General features: G+C 38.4%; 1 protein-coding gene across 3 annotated transcripts in view; it reads left to right on the top strand.

Moving 5' to 3' along the window:
- The window catches only part of LOC108607550 (rap1 GTPase-activating protein 1), a 91,930-nt gene extending 78,591 nt beyond the window's left edge, over positions 1 to 13,339 (top strand). For all 3 annotated transcript variants that reach the window (XM_017998440.2, XM_017998438.2, XM_017998439.2), the window contains exons 3-5: positions 10,564 to 12,261; positions 12,331 to 12,861; positions 12,929 to 13,339. In XM_017998440.2, the coding sequence (XP_017853929.1) occupies positions 10,564 to 12,261; positions 12,331 to 12,861; positions 12,929 to 13,084 (2,385 nt within the window). In that variant the 3' untranslated portion in view covers positions 13,085 to 13,339. The remainder of the gene's footprint in view (positions 1 to 10,563; positions 12,262 to 12,330; positions 12,862 to 12,928) is intronic.
- The last annotated feature ends 6,257 nt before the right edge of the window (positions 13,340 to 19,596 follow it).

Genomic DNA, 19,596 nt, shown 5'->3' with positions numbered 1-19,596 from the left:
ATATAGAGCATAAATATAAAAATATATTTTAGCCTAAAAAAACCCTTAAAAATTCTGCAAATTGCAAATCATTAAAATTTTAATTAATTAATAAATTCTATATATAAATGACTAATTTTAACATAGAGCATTAATATAAAAATATATTTTAACTTAAAAAAAAATATTTAAAAATTCTTAAAATTGCAATTTTAATGAAATTAAATTTTAATAAATTAATTAATTCTATTCAAATATATTTTGAGTAAAACAAAAGCTTTTAAAAATTATAAAGCTGTAATTTTTATTAAACTAAATTTTAATTAAAATGCTTGACTAGTATACAAATATCTATTTTAACTTAAGCAACACTATACATGCTTCAAAATATTTTGTTAGCTTCAAATTGCAGCATTTTTAAGCCTCACCCTAAAAACGAGTATAGCCTAATTTATTGATTTGCCTGTCATACAGCAATTGCAAATTTTTTAGCTGAGAAGCTGTTGTCATGTTGCTGTTGTTGTTGTTATTGTTGCTTAGGGTATTGGCCCAGTTTGCGCACCACTGTAAGCTGAGCTTTTGCTATTTTGTTATTTATTTTGGGCACAAGCCCGTTTCGTTTTTAGATGAATATGTCAAAGTTATTATCAAAATGGCAAGCGACAAAAAGCAGCAGCTGCTAGCCTTCGAGAAAAAAAATATGGAATTGAAATTGGCTTAGGAATTAGATTGGTTTTAGATTGGCTTTGATTGTTACGCTCAATTTGTAGCTGAGCTAATTTCTATAGCCTTGTTATGCTAGAGAGCAAGACAGGCTTTTCACAAGTGAGTGAGAGGGCACGATAGAGAGTGAGAGAGAGAGAGGCAGAGCGGCTTTTTCACAGCCAGCGAAAGTTGGCAACAATAAAACAATAAACAATGCTTTTCCGGCATGCCACAGAGTGAGAGTGCAACATGCCAAGCAACTTTTTTTTAGTTTTCGGTGCAAAAACAAAAAACAGTTAACGCAAAGAAGTTAGTGCCAGCCTGAGCAGAATCATTACAAGGCCACGAGTTAGTTTTAGCCACAGCTCAAGCTTTTCTATTGTTCTATGTGCTGCGCATAAAATTAACAAAACAAAGGTCAACGCTGCGTCGATAGAGAAATAACAGTTAGTTCGCAGCTTTGGCAGTCAATAAAGCGTACAACGGCACTTAAGCAGTTAACTTTAAGAAAAACAGAATTCCCCATCGTGCCAACGTTCGATACAATTTATAAGACGCGTCTTCCAGCTCAGTCTTCAAACTATTGGCATGCTAATGTTATTGCCAATTCTTTTACGTTAATTATGTTTTTTTTTTTCTTAGCGCTAGTAAACAATGTTTTCCGCTTGTCATTATCATTTAGTTTTTTGTTGCGTTTTTTGCGCGCAAACAAAAAAAACTGAAAGTTGGCTAACTGGTTTCGTTGTAAGCTGAGCTCGCTGACCAGCTTGCAATTGCAACTTTTGAAGCTTAGCCAAAGCCTAAGCCAAGCGCAGTTAGTCCAGCTTAGAAACTTTAGACGTTTCAGCATTGAGCGTCATCAAATTGCAAAAAGCAAGCCAAGGCTGCTACTCAGAGTAGTGCTAGTAATATAATAAGTTGTATATTAACTTGGCTGCTAATGCGAGTTCTAGTAGTTAGATAAATTTATTTAAATTTTTAGTTAAATTAGGAATTTCATAATATATATTAATGCTTTTGAAATCGTTGGCATAAAGCATAAGTAGCTCATGCATATTAACTACAATTGCTAATTTGGCATATATCGATACTATCGATATAACTAAAGCGCGCAGTTCTCACTGCTGTTGATTTTAATTCATAGTCTGCGCCTTATGCATATTTATCTATTGCTATATTACTTAAATTTCTTATATATATTTATTTGAATTGTTAACTAGAGATTTATCGATACTATCGTTAAGCAACTTTCACTGCTGTTAGTGTTAATTTGATGCTTATGCTTTTATATTATTTTCTTAATGTTCTAAATTTAGCTAAAGTGTTATTAATATTTACTACACTTGCTAATTTGACATTTATCGATACTATCGATATAACTAAAGCGCGCAACTCACACGCCTTTGGCTTTAAACTATGCAGCTTTACTTAAATCTATTTGTTTGCTCTACTGCTTACAAAGTAACTACCCACTCAGGTGCTATTTCACGCATTAACTAGCAAACTATTGCGCTACACACACACGATCTGCACTACAATTGCAATTCTACAATTTGAAGCCAAATGGCATTGCTTAGATATTGATTACACTTGAGCCATCAAAGCGTGTCGCACACATTGCCGCTGAGCAGTTGACAGCAATTTTTTTGATTTAATGCCACATCATCTTGGCTCCACTTGACCTCCTTTAATGAACACTATAGCTAACAAACTTTATGTAAATAAACTATGCAGCATTCTGCAAAAATAGTAAACTAATAAATAATGCAAAGCAGCCTTGACTCTAGTTCAATTAATGAATTAAATCTGTAGTTTTAGCCCCACAATTGTTCAACTCAATTTGTGTCTAAGCTTGAGTTCTCTGCTCTGCTCTGGTGTTTGTAAAACAATAAAAAATTATACAAAAAATGAAGCCAGCCCAAGGTAGACGCCTCACGTGCGTGTCAAAGAAAACAAGTCAACAAACAAACAAGATAAAGTTGAAAAGATATACACTAAAAATTTTTGGTTCCGGTTTTTTTCTTATTTTCGGGTTTTTTATATTTATTTTCTCATTAAGAGCGACGCGGCGGCTGCTGAGAAAGAAAGTCTAGCGTGAATTTCTAAATGTAATGTCTGTATAGCCAAAAAATTATTCATTAGGCAACTTCGTAGCTGAGAAAAGCGCAACAACAACAACAATCAAAACGCCTACACGCTGCCACGCCCATGAACGACTAACTCATCAGTCATTCATTGCAGTTTGCTGTTTGGGGAATTTCTTTACAAAAATTTCGTAAAAAGAAAGTGTGCGACAGTGACTGCCAAACTGTAACGCACCCAAAACAAAAAAATCCGGTGAATCATACTCAAGTCAATGGCTGCTGTTGAAAGTGTTAACTGCATTGCATAGTAAACATGCACAGACGATAGCTATATATATAATATATATATATATATATATATGTTTGTATTTGCGCTGACCAAACTGTTTTCGGTTTTTTTTTTGGTCATTGCTCAACGTTTTTTTTTAACGTTTTACGTTGCTTTTGTTGTTGTTTGCATTTCACTTGTCTAACTTGGCAATTGTTGTTGCAACAATTTTCTTTAATTGCCTTGCTGCATGCAACAAACTGTAGCTGCAGCCATTTAACAAAATGCCTCCCAGTTCAAATTCTGCATATTAATTAAATATTTTGACAGACAGCAAATGTTATTAAAACGTTATTTGCTGTTAATTTATAGTTTAGCTACTGTAAAACTTTCGCCAGCAGTATTAACTCTGATTTATAAACTGTTCTCAATTGCAATCATAAATGCTCAAGCAAGCGCTGCAGGCTCTATAAATAAAGTTATATATATTTATATATCTGTGTATATATCCATCTGCATAAGCAATTTGCTGCAGCAATTGTCGCAGCGTCAGGGCAACAGTTGTAAATGAATAAGACAAATGTGTTGCAAATGCGACATTGCTGGGAAGAGAGAGAGAGAGAGACTCGGAGTCTATATGATGCGCTGTTTGCTTTTTGGAGGAGCCGGACGTGCGTTGACCCACTTTGGGTAGTCGCCAGTGCCAGCGCCAGCGCCAAGTTGAAACAAAAAATAAATTAAAAATAAAAGTGAATATGCAAAAAGTGAAATATATGTGCAAGCAATGCGGCGAGAGAGAGAGAGAGCGGTAGAGTGGGGGCGTCAGTCAAAAGTGAATGTTGCAAATCTCTCCAGCACTTAAATCAATCAAATGAAAGCGCAGCGCAAACAAAATTGCAATAGTTTTTACACAAATCTGTGTGAGAAATCCTTTGGAGTTAGTCTGCATTGGTGAACATCATAAAAGTTCAACAACAAGCACAAAACGTTGTTGTAATTCACTTTGGAGTGTCATAGGCAGTCAGTAATGCATTAACAAACACTAAAAAGTTCACCAATGAGTACACCATTGAAATCACCAACAGATTTTTCAACAATAAACTTAACTTTAACTGTTTTGTTGCATTAGTTAAGCAGTAAAGCTAAATTAGCTAACATTGTTGAACTTATAGATTCAACAACAAAATCAACAATTGCTACAATTTTTGCTTTACTTTGTGAAATGCCATTTTTTTCATAGATTTTGCTGCTTGCACTTACTATTCGCACTCAGTGTAATTCAGTTTGACTGACGTCAACGTCGAAGGCTAAAAAGCTTCAGCTTTGGGCTGCAGCTGACAGTGGCCCAAGTGCCACTTGAATGCAGCTGACCTGCCACAAGAGGTGGGTGGGTGGGCTAATATGCCAACCCACTGTACATAGCCAGGGTTGCCAACGTCATCAATGATGCAAATTATGTTTGTTTGGGCTACATAAATACAGAGGTTTGAGTTTGGCTCGTTCTACTTTTGCGGTCTTGTTAAATCAATATTAAACGCTTTGTGTAGAAGTAGGCGTGGTTACGCCCCAGCAGCTGTGCAATTAACAGCGTTAGCTAACTAGAACTTGTAGCTTAGAGTTATGACAGCTGCCAAAGCAAACAACAGCAACAAATTGTGTTCTGAAAACAGCGGATGGAAGCGCTTGCTACAAATTCTAGTTAATAGAGGCTGAGGCTCAGGTAATTTAGCTGCCCCTTGGCTCTCTGGGGTGCGCTGTGGCAACGCTTACAAGCGCAATTTTTGCTTAGAGGCTACAACTTGGAATTCTAGGAAGCCAAAGTCGAGACGTTGTTGCTGCTGCTGCTTCTTCTTCATTGTTGTCGTTTCACGCTTCGTTGCCAAATTCTCAGCAGGCAAAACTCACAGAGCGGTGGGCAACTTAATTTCAGCTGAAAGCTAAAAGTCTTCACATCGGTTTGCCCGCCCTATAGTTCAGTTCAGACTTTGCTGCCCCATCACACGCGCAATTATTTTATGAGAAAATAAAAACACAAGCGAAGCGAAGCGCAGCGGGCAAACAGATTGGGCAAGCAACTCTCTCAAGACTTTTGTCAGCTGTTTGTAATTTAAATGCGCAAGTTACACAAAAAAGCGTTTGCTGCCACCTCCAGTTGCAAGCGGAGGCAACAACAACGCCCTCAGTTTGTGCAGCCAACTGGAAACGGCGCAGCTTCAATGCACATGCGCAGTCAGCTCGAGGGGCCTCTCGAAAGGGTCAAAGAAATTATATAAGTTGACGCATTGTCGACCAAAAAGCCCTATAAACTACGCACAGTGGTGCAAAAGTGAAGCAAATGTGGCACCGTTTAGTAAAAGCTTTAAATGCTTTGACTATTAACCTGATTAGCAAAATGCTTAAGCACAAAATTGGTGCAAAAGTGAAATTATGTTAAATAAAAAAATGAAATATTTGCAAATTAATATGCTTTGTTGAAATATACAGTAAGTGTTCATTTCATTCTTAGCATAATAAAAGCTTCTATCGATGCTATCGATAACTATAAGTATGCACTAGTGGCTATAATGCTAAGTAAATGCAACTGAAAGCAATTTATATTTTTATATTTAATTGCTAATATATTTCAAATGTATACTAACAATATTTAATTAAGCTAATCGATACGCTTAATTGCATTTAAGTCATGAAAACATGACAATCCATAAATAAAGTAAAGCAGTAAAGCAAAAGTAATTAATATTCTGCTATATTATAAATTATAAATAATGATTCTATATTATATAATATAATTAATATATTTTAAATATTTGTTAAAGTATAAGAAAAAATAAATATCAATAATTGAATCAAATAATTGATACGCTCAATTGACTAAGTCTAAGTCTTTAAGTAAAGTAAAAGCAAATAATATTTTTATATTTTATAGTTAATATATTTCAAAGTATAGAAAACTATAATATCAATAATTGAATCATACAAAACGTTACGCCTCATTGCTTTTGAGCTATGTTGATTACAATATTTCAAACAAAAATCACACCAAGCAACCCACTGTGCCTTTCAAGCTGTAAGAATCGCTTCCCAGCGCCGCTGGGCCACACTGAGCCGCTGAGGTAAGAACCCGAACCACAGCAGCATGACAGAGGAAATGGCGTGCATTGGTCTTTGGTATTTGTTGCTCAGTTAGTTCCTCGTGGGCTCTTGTGGGCGTGAGAGTAATTTAACTGAAGAGTTTACTATTATGTTTATTATTATTATTATTTTGATCAAATGGTTGTTTGGCATTAATTTTATGCAGCACGACAGGCTAAACAAAAGGCCATAAAAAAAAAGCCACAGACTGCATTATGCAAATTTTTTTGAGGTAGCGCGTTTGGGTTCATTGCGCATGAATTGGGTCAAAGTCTTGGCTGGCAGTTGCAACTTCAAGTTGAAAGACGCGCTTGCAGTCAATTAAAATAAAGCGCAGATTAAACAATTTAAGTTATTTTTAGCGCTAATGTAACAAAGCGGCCACAAATGGATTTTTTTTATTAAGTAATTATAGCAGACAGACCAAAAATCAATCGTCAGCTTGCATAATTTATTTCAATTTTAATTCGACAGCAACTAAATTATTTTTTGGCGGCCAAATGTGGAACTTGCCTTTCGCTTTTTTTGGCCTAATGAAATTGTCGCGAGCAGCAACAACAATAACAGTTAGTTAGCCAAGTTGCCTTAAAAGTCTTGTGCTTGGTGTTGGCTCAAACATTAAACAAGCTGTGACTAATTTTTTGTATTGCGCAGTGCTGCTCAAACTGTTTATTCGAAATGTTTCCCGGAAAGTTCTTTTTTATGTTGTTTACCTAATGAGGCGATAACTAAAGCTATGTAAGCTATAAAAAATCGTGTGTACTATACACTGAGAGTTGTAATTGAATTTACAGCTGCTGTGGCATGTTGCATGCAACTCACGTGCAGCTTGACACTTTCCAGAACTTCTTTGTGTGAGAGTAAACTGAATTCTCACAATAATTCCTTAAAAAATAATTACTTTATTACAGTTTGACATGCACATGCAATGATTTATTTGCTGCGCGCTGATTTATGCGTATTTGATTTTGATATATAACTATATATATTTTTCTTTTATTTATCATTTAATGCTTCACTGAAGCTTTGCTGACTGCCCCACCTCACCCCCTTTGGTTGCAGCATGTTTGTCACAGTGCCAAACATAAATCATGTCACGACTCGTAAGCGACACGAGTGGGTTGAATTTGGCTCAGACAACACTTCTAGCCACAAACCCAGAGAGCCAAGTCATGCAGCTACTATTGGGCGCTTTGGGTTGTAGTTGGGGTGGGGTGGGGTGTAAATTTAGAAGCAGCTAAGCACGCACTTGCACGTGCGTTTAGCTTGCAGCTCTCTCTTTTCTTCAGTTACACTATATCAATCACTTTAGCTGTTTTTTTTTACTGCTATACAACTTTTTTGTAGCTCACATGTTTTTTGGCAAAGTGAATTGTAAAGCAAATGCTGAAGTTTGACAGTCATTGGTTATTTACCAATGCTCAAGGCAAGGCTAAGCATAAAAAGCTGCTTAACTTAAATATATAAAAAAATAAAATTACACATACGAAAATTAAGCAAATATAAACAAAAAAATATATAAAAATAAATTTAATAATACAAAGCGCAAATATTAAAACGCGTAATGTAAATTGCATAAATAAATTAAATTAAATCAAACAAAAATGTAACAAAAACTAAATCTAAAAATATATATAAAAAACAAAAATTAATAAAAAAATATAAATCAACATTAAATTAAATAAATAAAATAAAATAAGACAAGAATGTAACAAAAACTAAAACTAAAAATATATATAAAAATAAAAATTAATAAACAAATATTAAAAGTAAATTTATATGACTACAAAAATATATAAAAACATAAATCAAGCAATTTTAACACGAAAAAAACCAAATTTGGTAAATTCTTTAATTATTTTCAATGTTGACTGGCTTAGACAATAAAATAAAAATGTCACAAAATTATAATAAAATAACAATATAGCACAAGTTAAATTTTTATTAAAAACAAATAAATAAAAATGACTTGCTTAACCAAAAATGTAGAAAATGCGTTAAATGCTATAGCTTAGCTATATATTGACTGACGTTGACAAGCAGTGCTGCTCAAACTGTGCGGCACAGCCCACGCCAAAAAAAAAATAAGCAAAAAGGCAAATGACTAAAAAGTCAGCTTCCTGTGCTTTGTTCATGGCCTGGCCCGGCAGCGACGCCTTCAACGTCGACGCCGCCGTCGTCGTCGTCGTCACTGAAGTCTGTTGTTATACTTTGTTTTCATTTTACGCCCACGAGAAAGAACAAGAGAGTGGGCGAGGCAGGAAGAGGGGGCGCTAAGGCAAAAGCCAAATGCAAAATGCACATTTTTAATGATGAAGGGCGCTGCTGCACTTGAGTCAGCAACAGCAACAATAACAACAAAACAACAACAACAGCGTGTTGTTGACGTTGCACAGCATTTGCAACACACATGTGTGTGTGGAGGGGACTGAGGGTTGCCCTTCGACTTGTGCAAATTGTTGTTTAATACCAAAACTCAAGGGTTGCTGCTCGCTCAACGTCGCGACTGCCTACTTGAAGCTGCTGCTGCTGCTTGCCCCGCTTGCAACTGCGCCGCCTGCTACTCCACTAACCTCAAAACGTAGCTGCCACATATGGCTCGTAACACTTTTTACAACAGAGCAGCCTGTAATCCGCTTAAGTTCTCAAGAATCGGCACAACGCCATAAACACGATCATTGCTCAGATCATAATTGTGTTAATATGCTTTATGTTCTGTATTTTGTTTGTCGCTCTGTCTAGGTCGAGGCATTTGTTATGCTCATCACTTTGAGATTTTCCGGTTGCTGCAAACGCTCATGCAATTAGACAGGGCATGCTTATTTTTTAATTAGACAGCTCTCCAAGCAACGCTGTAATCTAATTTGATAAAAGTTAATTAACTCGCTGCGCTGTCACTCAAAGATTTTCATAGCTAGACGAAGGGCAAACAAACAAAAGAAAACGAAACAAACAGAGCAGAGTTTTGGTTTAAAGTTTCCACCAATTGCCACATTAATTTATCAATCGACAAAAATTAACATTTTGCAAACAATAGGCGCTCGTTAGTCTGCAGTTTGGCATGCACTGCGCAGTTTGAGCAGCGTGTATGCAATTGGCAGCTGGCAGACTATTAAATCAAGGCACGAACTATCAATAGCAAAAAAAAATTGTAGTCTATGCTTGCCACACTACGTGCCACATTTGGCGGCAAGCCAACAGTTCCAACTGTATAAATACTGTAACTGCAAATAAAAAGAAGTTTTTAATATCTTTTCACGAAAAGTCAGCAAAGAGACTAGACAAAAGCTCAACTGGCGCCAACTCTTGGTGCTCTTGGCTTAATGTTATCAAAATTTAACAGCGCCCCTTGCCCCCCACCACCCCTAGCCGCTTGAGCAGCTGCCTTTGTGTATACTCATCACGTAAGCTCGAGTCGCCCACATGTTCGCTCGCTCTTATTTGCTTAGCGCCAACAATTTGCAAAGGCAATGGCAACACAGCCAACAACATTATTCAATCCATCCAGTGCCCATGCCCATGCCCAGACCCAGAGCAATCCGTAATCCACATTCGCATTCAGCGTTCGCTGCAGGCTGCTGCCATTTGCATAGTTTTGTGGGCGTCATGGGCGTGGCTCGTTTGGTTTCGTTGACGATAATTGCATGAAATTATAATGCAGCTAACACACACACACACACACACACACATGCGAGTGTGTGTCTTGTCGAGCCGTTAGGAGGCGACGACTCCTACACGAGAACTAAATCCGCAACTGATAATCAAAATTGTTTGCCTGCCTTTCAACAGCTGGAGCAGCACACATGGCAGTCTCTAAGCTGCGCTGGAGATTAGTTTGACACGGCTGCAAATTGCAAACTACATTTTTAATGTATAAATAGCATGCAAGAGAAAATAGTGTTATCGATAGTATCGATTGACTGATAATTAGCTAAAGTGCAAAAGAAAATATTGCGTAATAGCACTGGAGCAATTCACTAGCATAGATAGATAGATCGTTAATATTGATATATAGATACTAATAGATTAATAGTATTGATATATAGATTCTAATAAATTAATAGTATTGATATATAGATACTTATAAATCAAAAATCGATAGCGCATATGTGAATCAACTGACAAAAGTACAAAAGAAAATATTTCGAAATAAAACTCTGAGTAATTTACTAGCATAGATAGATATATGAATAGATAGATCAATAGTCTTACTAACACATATCGATAGTATCGATAATACATAAATTAACAGAATTGTATAATAGGTACTAGTCTATATCGTTAGATATCATAAATTAGCTGACACTTAACTAAAGTCAAACAGCAAATAATTTTAAATTATTTCTATATTCGATTCTCAACAATTCTTATTAATTGTTTGCTTCTCTTTTGCAGAATCATCGTGGCAGCAATGCCAGCGAGGAGCGCGTACCGTTGCCACATTCACCGCATGACAGTCACAACGGTGGAGGCGGCGGCGGCGGCTTGCAGCATTCGGGATCTCGGGCCACATTGCGCCACTCGATGAATCACTCCAGCACCTCAGTGTCCGGCTCGGCGGCCAGCTCGACGCCCGCCTCGCCGCAGCTGAGCGGCGTGGTGAGCGCAACGGGCGGACAGCTGCTCTCGAACGGGCATCACTATCAGTCACAGTCGTCGGTTTCGTCGAACTCCTCGATAGTGTCGGCCATACCCGCCTCGCAGCGTCTGCTGGAGGAAGCGCTGACCAAGCAGGCGCCCTATCCAATGATACTGCTGCCGCTCCATGGTGGCTACTGGCTCGATGGCACCGAGCACGAGTGCAGCTATGATGCGCGTGGGAATCCGCAGCTGCCGCAGACCACCTGGATGGCCAAGTTCGAAACAGACGATACGGCCAAGTGCTACAGACGCTTCTATGCGGCACGCGAGCACTCGAATCTGGTTGGGCACGATGAGCAGCTGGGCCCGGTGCTCATCAGCATCAAGTCGGAGAATGTGGCCAATCAGGAGCACATGCGCATTTTGCTGCGTCTACGCACTGGCACAATGCACGAACAAATCCCTGTGTCCTGCATGGGCGCACAGCCGAGTCCGGCCAAGATGGTGCGTCTGCTGAACGAGCAAATCCAAGTGGACAACTTTATGCCAGTGCTCTGCCCCAAGGCCTCGCAGCTCATCAGCGTCTATGATGAGCATGTGCTTGTCTCGCACTTTAAGTTCGGCGTGCTCTACCAAAGATATGGCCAGACTACCGAGGAGGAGCTCTTTGCCAATCAGCAAACCTCGCCTGCGTTCGAGGAGTTCTTGGATGTGCTGGGTCAGCGCATTCGGCTCAAGGAGCACAAAGGCTATCGCGGTGGTTTGGACATACAAAATGGTCACACTGGCGACACTGCTGTCTATGAAGTATTCAAGGAGCGTGAGATTATGTTCCATGTCTCCACGCTGCTGCCCTACACCGAAGCTGATCCGCAGCAGCTGCAGCGCAAGCGTCACATCGGCAACGACATTGTCGCCATTGTATTCCAGGAGACCAACACACCCTTCTCGCCCGACATGATTGCCAGTCACTTTTTGCATGCGTTCATTGTGGTGCAGCCACTCGAACCGAATACTCCACACACTCGCTACAAGGTCAGCGTTACCGCTCGCGATGATGTGCCCTTCTTTGGACCCAAATTACCCTCACCTGCGGTATTTCGCAAGGGTCAGGAGTTCAAGGAGTTTTTGCTTACAAAGCTCATCAATGCGGAGAACGCTTGCTACAAGGCCGAGAAGTTCGCCAAGCTGGAGCTGCGCACACGCACGTCGCTGCTGCAAAATCTAGTGGAGGAGCTGAAGGAAAAGACGCGCGACTTCCTGGGAGCCGATCTGTCGCAAACTCTAGCTGGCAGTCCCACACCAGAAACACCCAAGTCGGAGAGCGGTGGTGGTGGCGGCAATGCAGGCACGCGCTTTATCGATACCGTTAAGAAGGCGCTCATCATGCGTGTGCGCTCCCAAAGCGTGGACACTGGCAATGGTGCAGACAAGTTTAGCGTCAACACCAAGACGGGCACACTCAACAACAAGAAGGAACCACAGCCCGAAACCCAAACACCCAATTTGAATGTAAGTCAAGATCAGCAGCTAAAAAAGATTTTAACATCAACGCTTATCATGAACTTTACTTTTTCACAGACCTGCAGTCGCACCGCCTCGAAGTCCTCATCTAAATCTAAATCATCGAATGAGTCTACATCCTCCTCACCGGACATAACCTCGCGTCAGGCAAACAACAACAACAACAATGGCAATGCACATGCTGCAGTTAATGCTGCTATGCAACAAAATGGCGGCGGCGGCGCTGCTGCTACAGCAGCTGCAGCTGCAGCTGTAAATGCAGCACATAATGGCGGCGGCGTTGTGGGCGTGGCAGTTGCTACTATGTCGGAGACAAGCGATGATTCGAGCTTAAACAGCGTGGATTTAGATCCGATGATGGGTCATCTGGATGGTGGCGCCACCTACATAGACAGCGATACAGGTTTGGAAAGCATGAGCTCAGCCGAAGCTACCACCAAGGCCTGCTCGCTTTGCTTGGAGGGAGTGCAAGGCACCACCTTGATGGGCAGCTCACCCAGCAATGAAACCATTATGGTTATCGAAAATCTGCGACAGGAGGTGACACGACTCAAGTGCGATAAGTTGGATTTGCTGCGTCAGAATGTGGTATGTACAACAAATATATAAAAATATATAGATATATAGACTAACTGATCTATTTCTCAATTTACAGACTTGCCAGCGCGATATCAAGCGACTGCGAGAACGAGAAATGTCGCTACAGGGAGATTTAGCAGCAGCGGGACGAGAGATTTTGCGCCTACGCGATCTACTCAAGGAGTATATGCCGGATACGGCTACAGCACCGCTCTCCATATCGCCCATCTAAGCGCGTCTAACGCATTAACTCTTTATACTAATTTGCAATTTGGAAAGCAGATGGAGAAGGGGTCGGAGTAGAAGTAGGAGAACCACTGTGCCGTGTCTAACACTTTGGAAGCGACGAAATTGAAAGCGAAACATGAAAGAGAACAAAATGTATTATATTTAGTTTTTGCTGTAGCACTCGAAGAGATCAAAAAAAAACAAAAGGCATAGGAGCTTGCAAGCATATATATGAGAGAATTATTATTATAACTAAGCAACTATATAGTATATATATATACAGTTACAAACTAAACAAAAACAAACATACGAAGTTAAAGAAGAAGAAACGAACACAGCAGAACACAAAACTCAAAAAGTTACACCAAATATATAATCATAAGTCATTAAGCATTAATAATTAACGCAACAGTTTAAACATACCCAGACGCAAGCCTAAAACTATAAGTAGCCAGAGAAAAAAAAAGAAACAGTTAAAAAGGATGAGAGAGCGAGAGTGCGCGAGTTAGTAGAGCTATTGATTAGCCTAAACATCACAATTACTGTTACAGGTTAAAGTTACAAAACAAATATATTAGCTGCATATATATTACATACGATATATTATATATATACGAGTATATTCCATGATAATCAAGCAACAATTGCGTTTAGTAGAACAACCGTTGTTTTTCCATCACAAACCTCATCAGCAATTTATTACCAATTAACTAATACAAAAATACGCGCGAATGTTTACTAAATTTACCATAAATTATATGTTTTAAAATATAAGCCCTCGACAGTGTTTTTAAAAATTACAAAAAACTGCTCGTAACATTTTAATTTTAAGTTGCTTTAAATATTTCTAAACACGTTAATTATTTTAAGTTGAGCGCAGCAGGCAATTTTCAGTTTTGTTCAAGCTGCATTCAGTGTATATATTAAACAAACAAAAATATCACTCTCGAAACGTAGTTCTATTGCACTTAAATGTTTAATTTTTGACATCGATGCAAGATATACAAAATCTTTTGAATATTTAGCAAAGTAGTAAAAGCAAAGAAATGCAATGAAAACGCCACACAAATACAAAAAAGCGAATAAAATCAAAGAGTTATCGACACACAAGCAACAAAATTTAAACTATGCACGTCTATTATAAGTGAAACGAATTGTTTTTGTTGAGAAGCATCATAATTTTATTGTGTAAAGTATAAAAAGAAACCAACAAATATAAAAGTATATGCAAAATATATGGAATATGTATACACATAAAAAAAAAACACAAACAAATTTGTAATTTCATTTACCAAGCAACGTTGGTATAGCAAAATTTAAATTTAAGCTGCGCGCGCTGCAACTTAACATACGCTGTAAAGATTAACAGTGAGCTTAACTCACAGCACTGTTGCTCACTGCTAATTTGTTGTGGATGATACGTGCTAAATGCTTTGCGCAACCCTAACAACAGCTGTTATGTTAGGAAAGTAAGCTCACCCACCTACGCACGAAATTTGTTGTTAAACATAAAACGAAAAGAAAAGAAAACAAAAAAAATAGAGAAAAGCTTTCATTGCGCGAGTAAGCTGTGTACGGACGAGGCGTCGAGTTCGCGTCGCGTGTTTGCTTTTTTTAGTTAAAATTCAGCAGTGTTTTGTTTTTTATTTAGTCGCTGTCGTTAACGTAATCGCGATGCGGTTTTGACAAATCGTGCATAATATTAAAAAAACATATAGCGCACACAAGCCGAAGACGAAGTGCGGTGCAAAAGCAACGGAACAAAAAGTGTTGATGATCGGTGCTGCTGTTTGCAAAATTGCGCTAAATTAAAAGATGTACAAACATAAAATAAATTAAATATACAAGGTGCTGTGTGTAGAGTGCGTAAATTGAATATTAAAAAAACAGCAAAGTTAAAAGAAAAGGCAAAAACGCGTGGTGCTTGTTTTGCATTTGCTTTTGTTTTTTTGGCGGCGGCGGCAGCGGCTGCTGTGCACGTACGCACACATACACGCACACGCATTGTCAAAGTGTGCGTGTGTATTAGTACACTCATTAAAAAAGCAACACAGAAAAATCTGCGTGCAAGCATGTGCATGTGTGTATTTATTTTTTTTTCAACGTGAGTGTTAAGCGCTATTACTTCATAACAGAGCGGAGGAGAGCTAAGAGAGCTGCAAAGCTTTGCTTAAAGAGCAGCGCTGCGCGCTCTTTGCTACTGCTGCTGTCGTCGTCGTCGTCGTCGTTGCTGCGGACTAGCAAGGTAATTATAATTTGTATATTTATTTTATAAATAGTATGACAAATGGCCAAATAATTATGAGTAAGCGCGCATGATTGCGCGTGTGTGTGTGTGTGTATGTGTGTGAATTAAATCATAAGTTTAGAATGCAAACAGCAAATTATTGAATAACAGACACGCGCTCTTTATGACAAGCTAAGCTTTAAGTAAAGAGCGCGCTGTCGCTACTGCTGTTGCGCTCTAACTTGAAATATGCCGTAATCATTGCCGGCGCTCATTGTTGTTGTTGTTGTTGTTGTTGTTAGTGGCATAATAAAAACGCCAATTAATGTTACGCCTTGTGGGTGGGTTTGTGCCTTGTTTTTGCTATGAAAAATACTTTTATGCAGGCAAGAGGTCAATGTTACGTACACTGCTGATTAGCTAAGGCATTAGCTTTAGCCCAAGCTAAGCGCTGCTTATCAGCAAAAGCGTGTGCGGGTGTGTGTGTGGAATTTTAGCCTGGGCCAAAAGTGAACAGCATCAGGTGTTTCTTTAATTGCCTCTGACTCAGCTGCGGAACATAAATAATTCAAATAATGTGCACATATGCCTTACATATTTAACTCTCTGCTATTATCTTGTCTCAAACTGACGTCGCATATTTTCAAAACAACACCCCAGCCAACCCAACAACAAATTGCCTACCCACCCACCCAACACCCCCAGAGCTGTAAAGCAGACAATGAAAAGTATAATAACCAAAACAAGCAGCAAATAATTTTTGTTTGTTTCATTTTATTTTTTTTTTGGTTAGTCGCACCCACAAACAAAAATAAAATTCCAGCGAATCACTTGAGTTTGAGTTGGGGTAGGAGTAGGGGCAGGGGCATGTGCGGCATGTTTCAAGTGTAAGCAGACACACGAGTAAAAAAAAGGGGCGCATATTTTGAGTTTAATTCCAATAAACAAGCACCCCCCAAGTCCACCCCAGCTCCATTAGCAGCAGCGCCTACACACTTGCCATAATTATACACTCGTGACCTCTTCAAGTGCCAACTTTTGGCACTTCTCTCACCTCTCCACTCTCATCTTTTTGATATGCATAAATCTCATTAATAAATTAAACGTTTTAGCACAGGAAATTTTCTTCTTCATATTTCCATCGTCTGCTGTCTAATTTGCACCTCGCGTCAACACACACACACGCCCTCTGGCGGCGGCGGCGGCGTTGCTCAGTGTTTAAAACGCACATTAATTTTTATTTGGTAGTTAATACCCTGTATAGAAGTTTTAGCGGCTTTAAGCAAAATTTATAAAATTATTTGTCTGTATAAAGCAAAAATTATAACTTAAACAATTAGTTATATTGACTCTATAATTTCTTCATTGCTCTAGCTTGGCAACGTCTGACTTAAAAAACATTATGAGTTATACTACGTAAAATGTTAATTTCAATTTCTTTTACACTTTGTACTTTGACATGTGCCACAAAAAATATCAAAATAGCCAAAAATGCGGGTGTACCCCACTTCACATCTCTTTACAATCATTTATTTCCTTTGAGCTTTTTTTTGTTGTTTTTCTTTTGATTTTATTAATAGGCCACGTAGCAAAGTCATTTCTCTTCATTTTCGCAATAATTTTGCAATTGTTTTTGGCTGTCAGTTACTTTTTTATTTAATTTTTTATTAAAGTAGTGTTTGAGACCCAAAAGGCAAAAGCTGTGATAACTAAGTTATCAGCACTACGTAATGTAGCTTATGTAAATTATATAACTTACTTATTTACATATATGCTTTCAACTATTTGTGGCTTTTGTTACTATTTTTGCAACTTTGCTTTGTAAGAGGAAAACTTTTTTTTCATGTGCTTGATTTATAGCTTAATTAACATTTAAGTTGCACTACTAGCTTAACTAACGCAACTAAAAACACTTTAAAAAATTCTTTAAATATTTCTAATAACGCTGCCCATATTTGTTGCTAATACTTTGCATATTTTCGTGTAATAATTGCTACTAAATGTTTGTTGTAAAATTAATTACAACACCTGCGCCAATTTCCAAGTAAAAATAGCAGCAACTTCTTAGGTGTTAAACACATAAACTTGCCACCACCCACCGCCCAAACACGCGCTCCACAAACCGGATGTTAATGTTTTTTCTTTTCTTTGCTTAGCGTAGAAGAAAAGAAAATTTTTGTGGCTGCTGCGCTGTTTTTAATGTGCGCTGATTTGTTTGGGAAAAAATAAACAATTGTGAAAAATTTATTTAGTTGGGCTGCCAATGCAAATAGCCGCCAGCCTAAGCGCACCCCCCCTCCCATACGAGCTGCCGCCCGCCCACTTGGAGGCGCTGGAATGTTTGCTTAGCATTTGTTGTTGTTGTTTTTGTTGTTCATACATACTTTATGTGTTTGTTGTTGGGTATTAAAATGCAATGTATTTATTGTTTGTGCTATAATTCGCGTAACTTTACGCTCGATCAATTGCCGTTTTACTAGGGGAGGGGAGGGGAGGGTTGGACCAAAGGGTTGCTTGAGCTTATGGAATTTGCATATGCTTTTGTCTGCGGGGTTCGTTTTGATGACCTTGAGGACACATAACAACAACAATCAATCAAGTCGCAGCAGCTGCCGTGCAACATGCCACACACATGCACAGCCTTTTGTACTATGTTTCTGTGTGTGTGTGTATCTCACAGATACGCGCATTTCACCTTGTCAATCAGTCAGTCGCTCATATGTGGGTCAGCCTGTTTGGTTTCCGTGCTTTTCAACCAAAACACACAACACACAGTTTACTTTTTATTTTTGTTGCATATTTGCATATAGTCTAGATTATGGCCGAAAACAATATTCAAAGCATAATTCGAGACCGTTTTGAATTTCCCGGCATACATGCGCGTGTTTTCGTTAAAAAAGGTTCCTCCCAAATTGTTTTTGGCGCCGTTCCGCACGTACGCCAAGCAACAACAATAACAATAACAACAATAAAAGCACATTAAATATTAAATCATACATAAAAATTCTTTACTGCAACTGTAATTCAAATTCAGATTCACACACACACACACATACACACGTGTGTGTATAAATCAACAAACAAACAAATCAAAATAGCCAACAACAATTTTGATTTGATTTCTTGCCCATTTTTGTTGTTGCTGATTAGCCCGTTTAGACGCGCCCCCCCTCACCGCACACAGCCAAAGCCCCACCCTCCCACTTGCACAATTGACACGCCCACTTTAGTGTGGCATAATAAACTATACAGCAAACAAAACTTATAGCAGCAACCTGGCTTATATTATCAATAGAAGCGCCGCCACACGCTGCCCCCCCTAACAATTAAACTCTTGACTCTGCCGCGTGTTTATTTCAACTAATAAGAGAGCATAAGCTTAAGCATAAAAGAGAGAGAGAGCAAGAGCGCGAGAGCGAGCGCAGCATTGTGTGTAATTGTGGGAGAGCGCACACAGAATAATACAAAAGCTTTTAGCGTATGACAGTGGAAAAGGAATCGGCTAACAATTGTTTGGGGGTTGAAGCATGCATACAATTTTGCAAGCACACAGTGGTGGAGTTAAAGGGGGTCGGCGAGCAGCGTGTGAGATTATGTATACACTTGAGAAAAATTATATAAAGTAAAATATTTAAAGCCTGAATTTATTATTGACATACTTTAAAAATAGTCTTATCATTTAGAAATGATTAATAAGCTTAAGTACTTCTTTTCGAAATTAAAACTGTTGTGCTGTTTTAATAATTATTAAAATGACATATTTTTCAATTTATTTGATTTATTGAACAACATTATTGCAGATAAAATTTTCAAAATTATTTTGAATTATTATTATTATTATTTTAAAGGAAAACCGAAGTATACGTTGAAATTGCTTATTATTATATGTCAATTTGTTGGCATAATTAATGAGTATGCTATAGAATTAGAACTAAACTTTTTCGGCTAGTACAAGCTTAAGCTATTGCTAATTAGCATGCTTATTAACATTGAAATTAAATTGTGCATAATTTCCTCCCCTCTCACAAACTCAGCCACTGTTAAATGTTAAGCTGAGTGTATAACAGTTCCGTTAGGCATTTTCGTTTATTTACAATTTGACATTTTGCAACGTACACACACACACATACGAGCACATACATGCAGAGCAGCTCACCTTCGTAGCGAGCGAGAGAGCGCGTAAGCGAGAGAGAGTTAGTCAGAGAGCAACAGTAGCTACAACAAAGCTTCGCGTGTGTTGTGCTGCGTTCTTAGCACTCACAGTTATCTATTATACGCTCTCACGCTCA

The sequence above is a fragment of the Drosophila busckii genome, chromosome 2L (assembly GCF_011750605.1).
Source record: "Drosophila busckii strain San Diego stock center, stock number 13000-0081.31 chromosome 2L, ASM1175060v1, whole genome shotgun sequence".
Taxonomy (NCBI): Eukaryota; Metazoa; Arthropoda; class Insecta; order Diptera; family Drosophilidae; genus Drosophila; species Drosophila busckii.
This window is presented reverse-complemented; position numbering and strand designations above follow the sequence as displayed.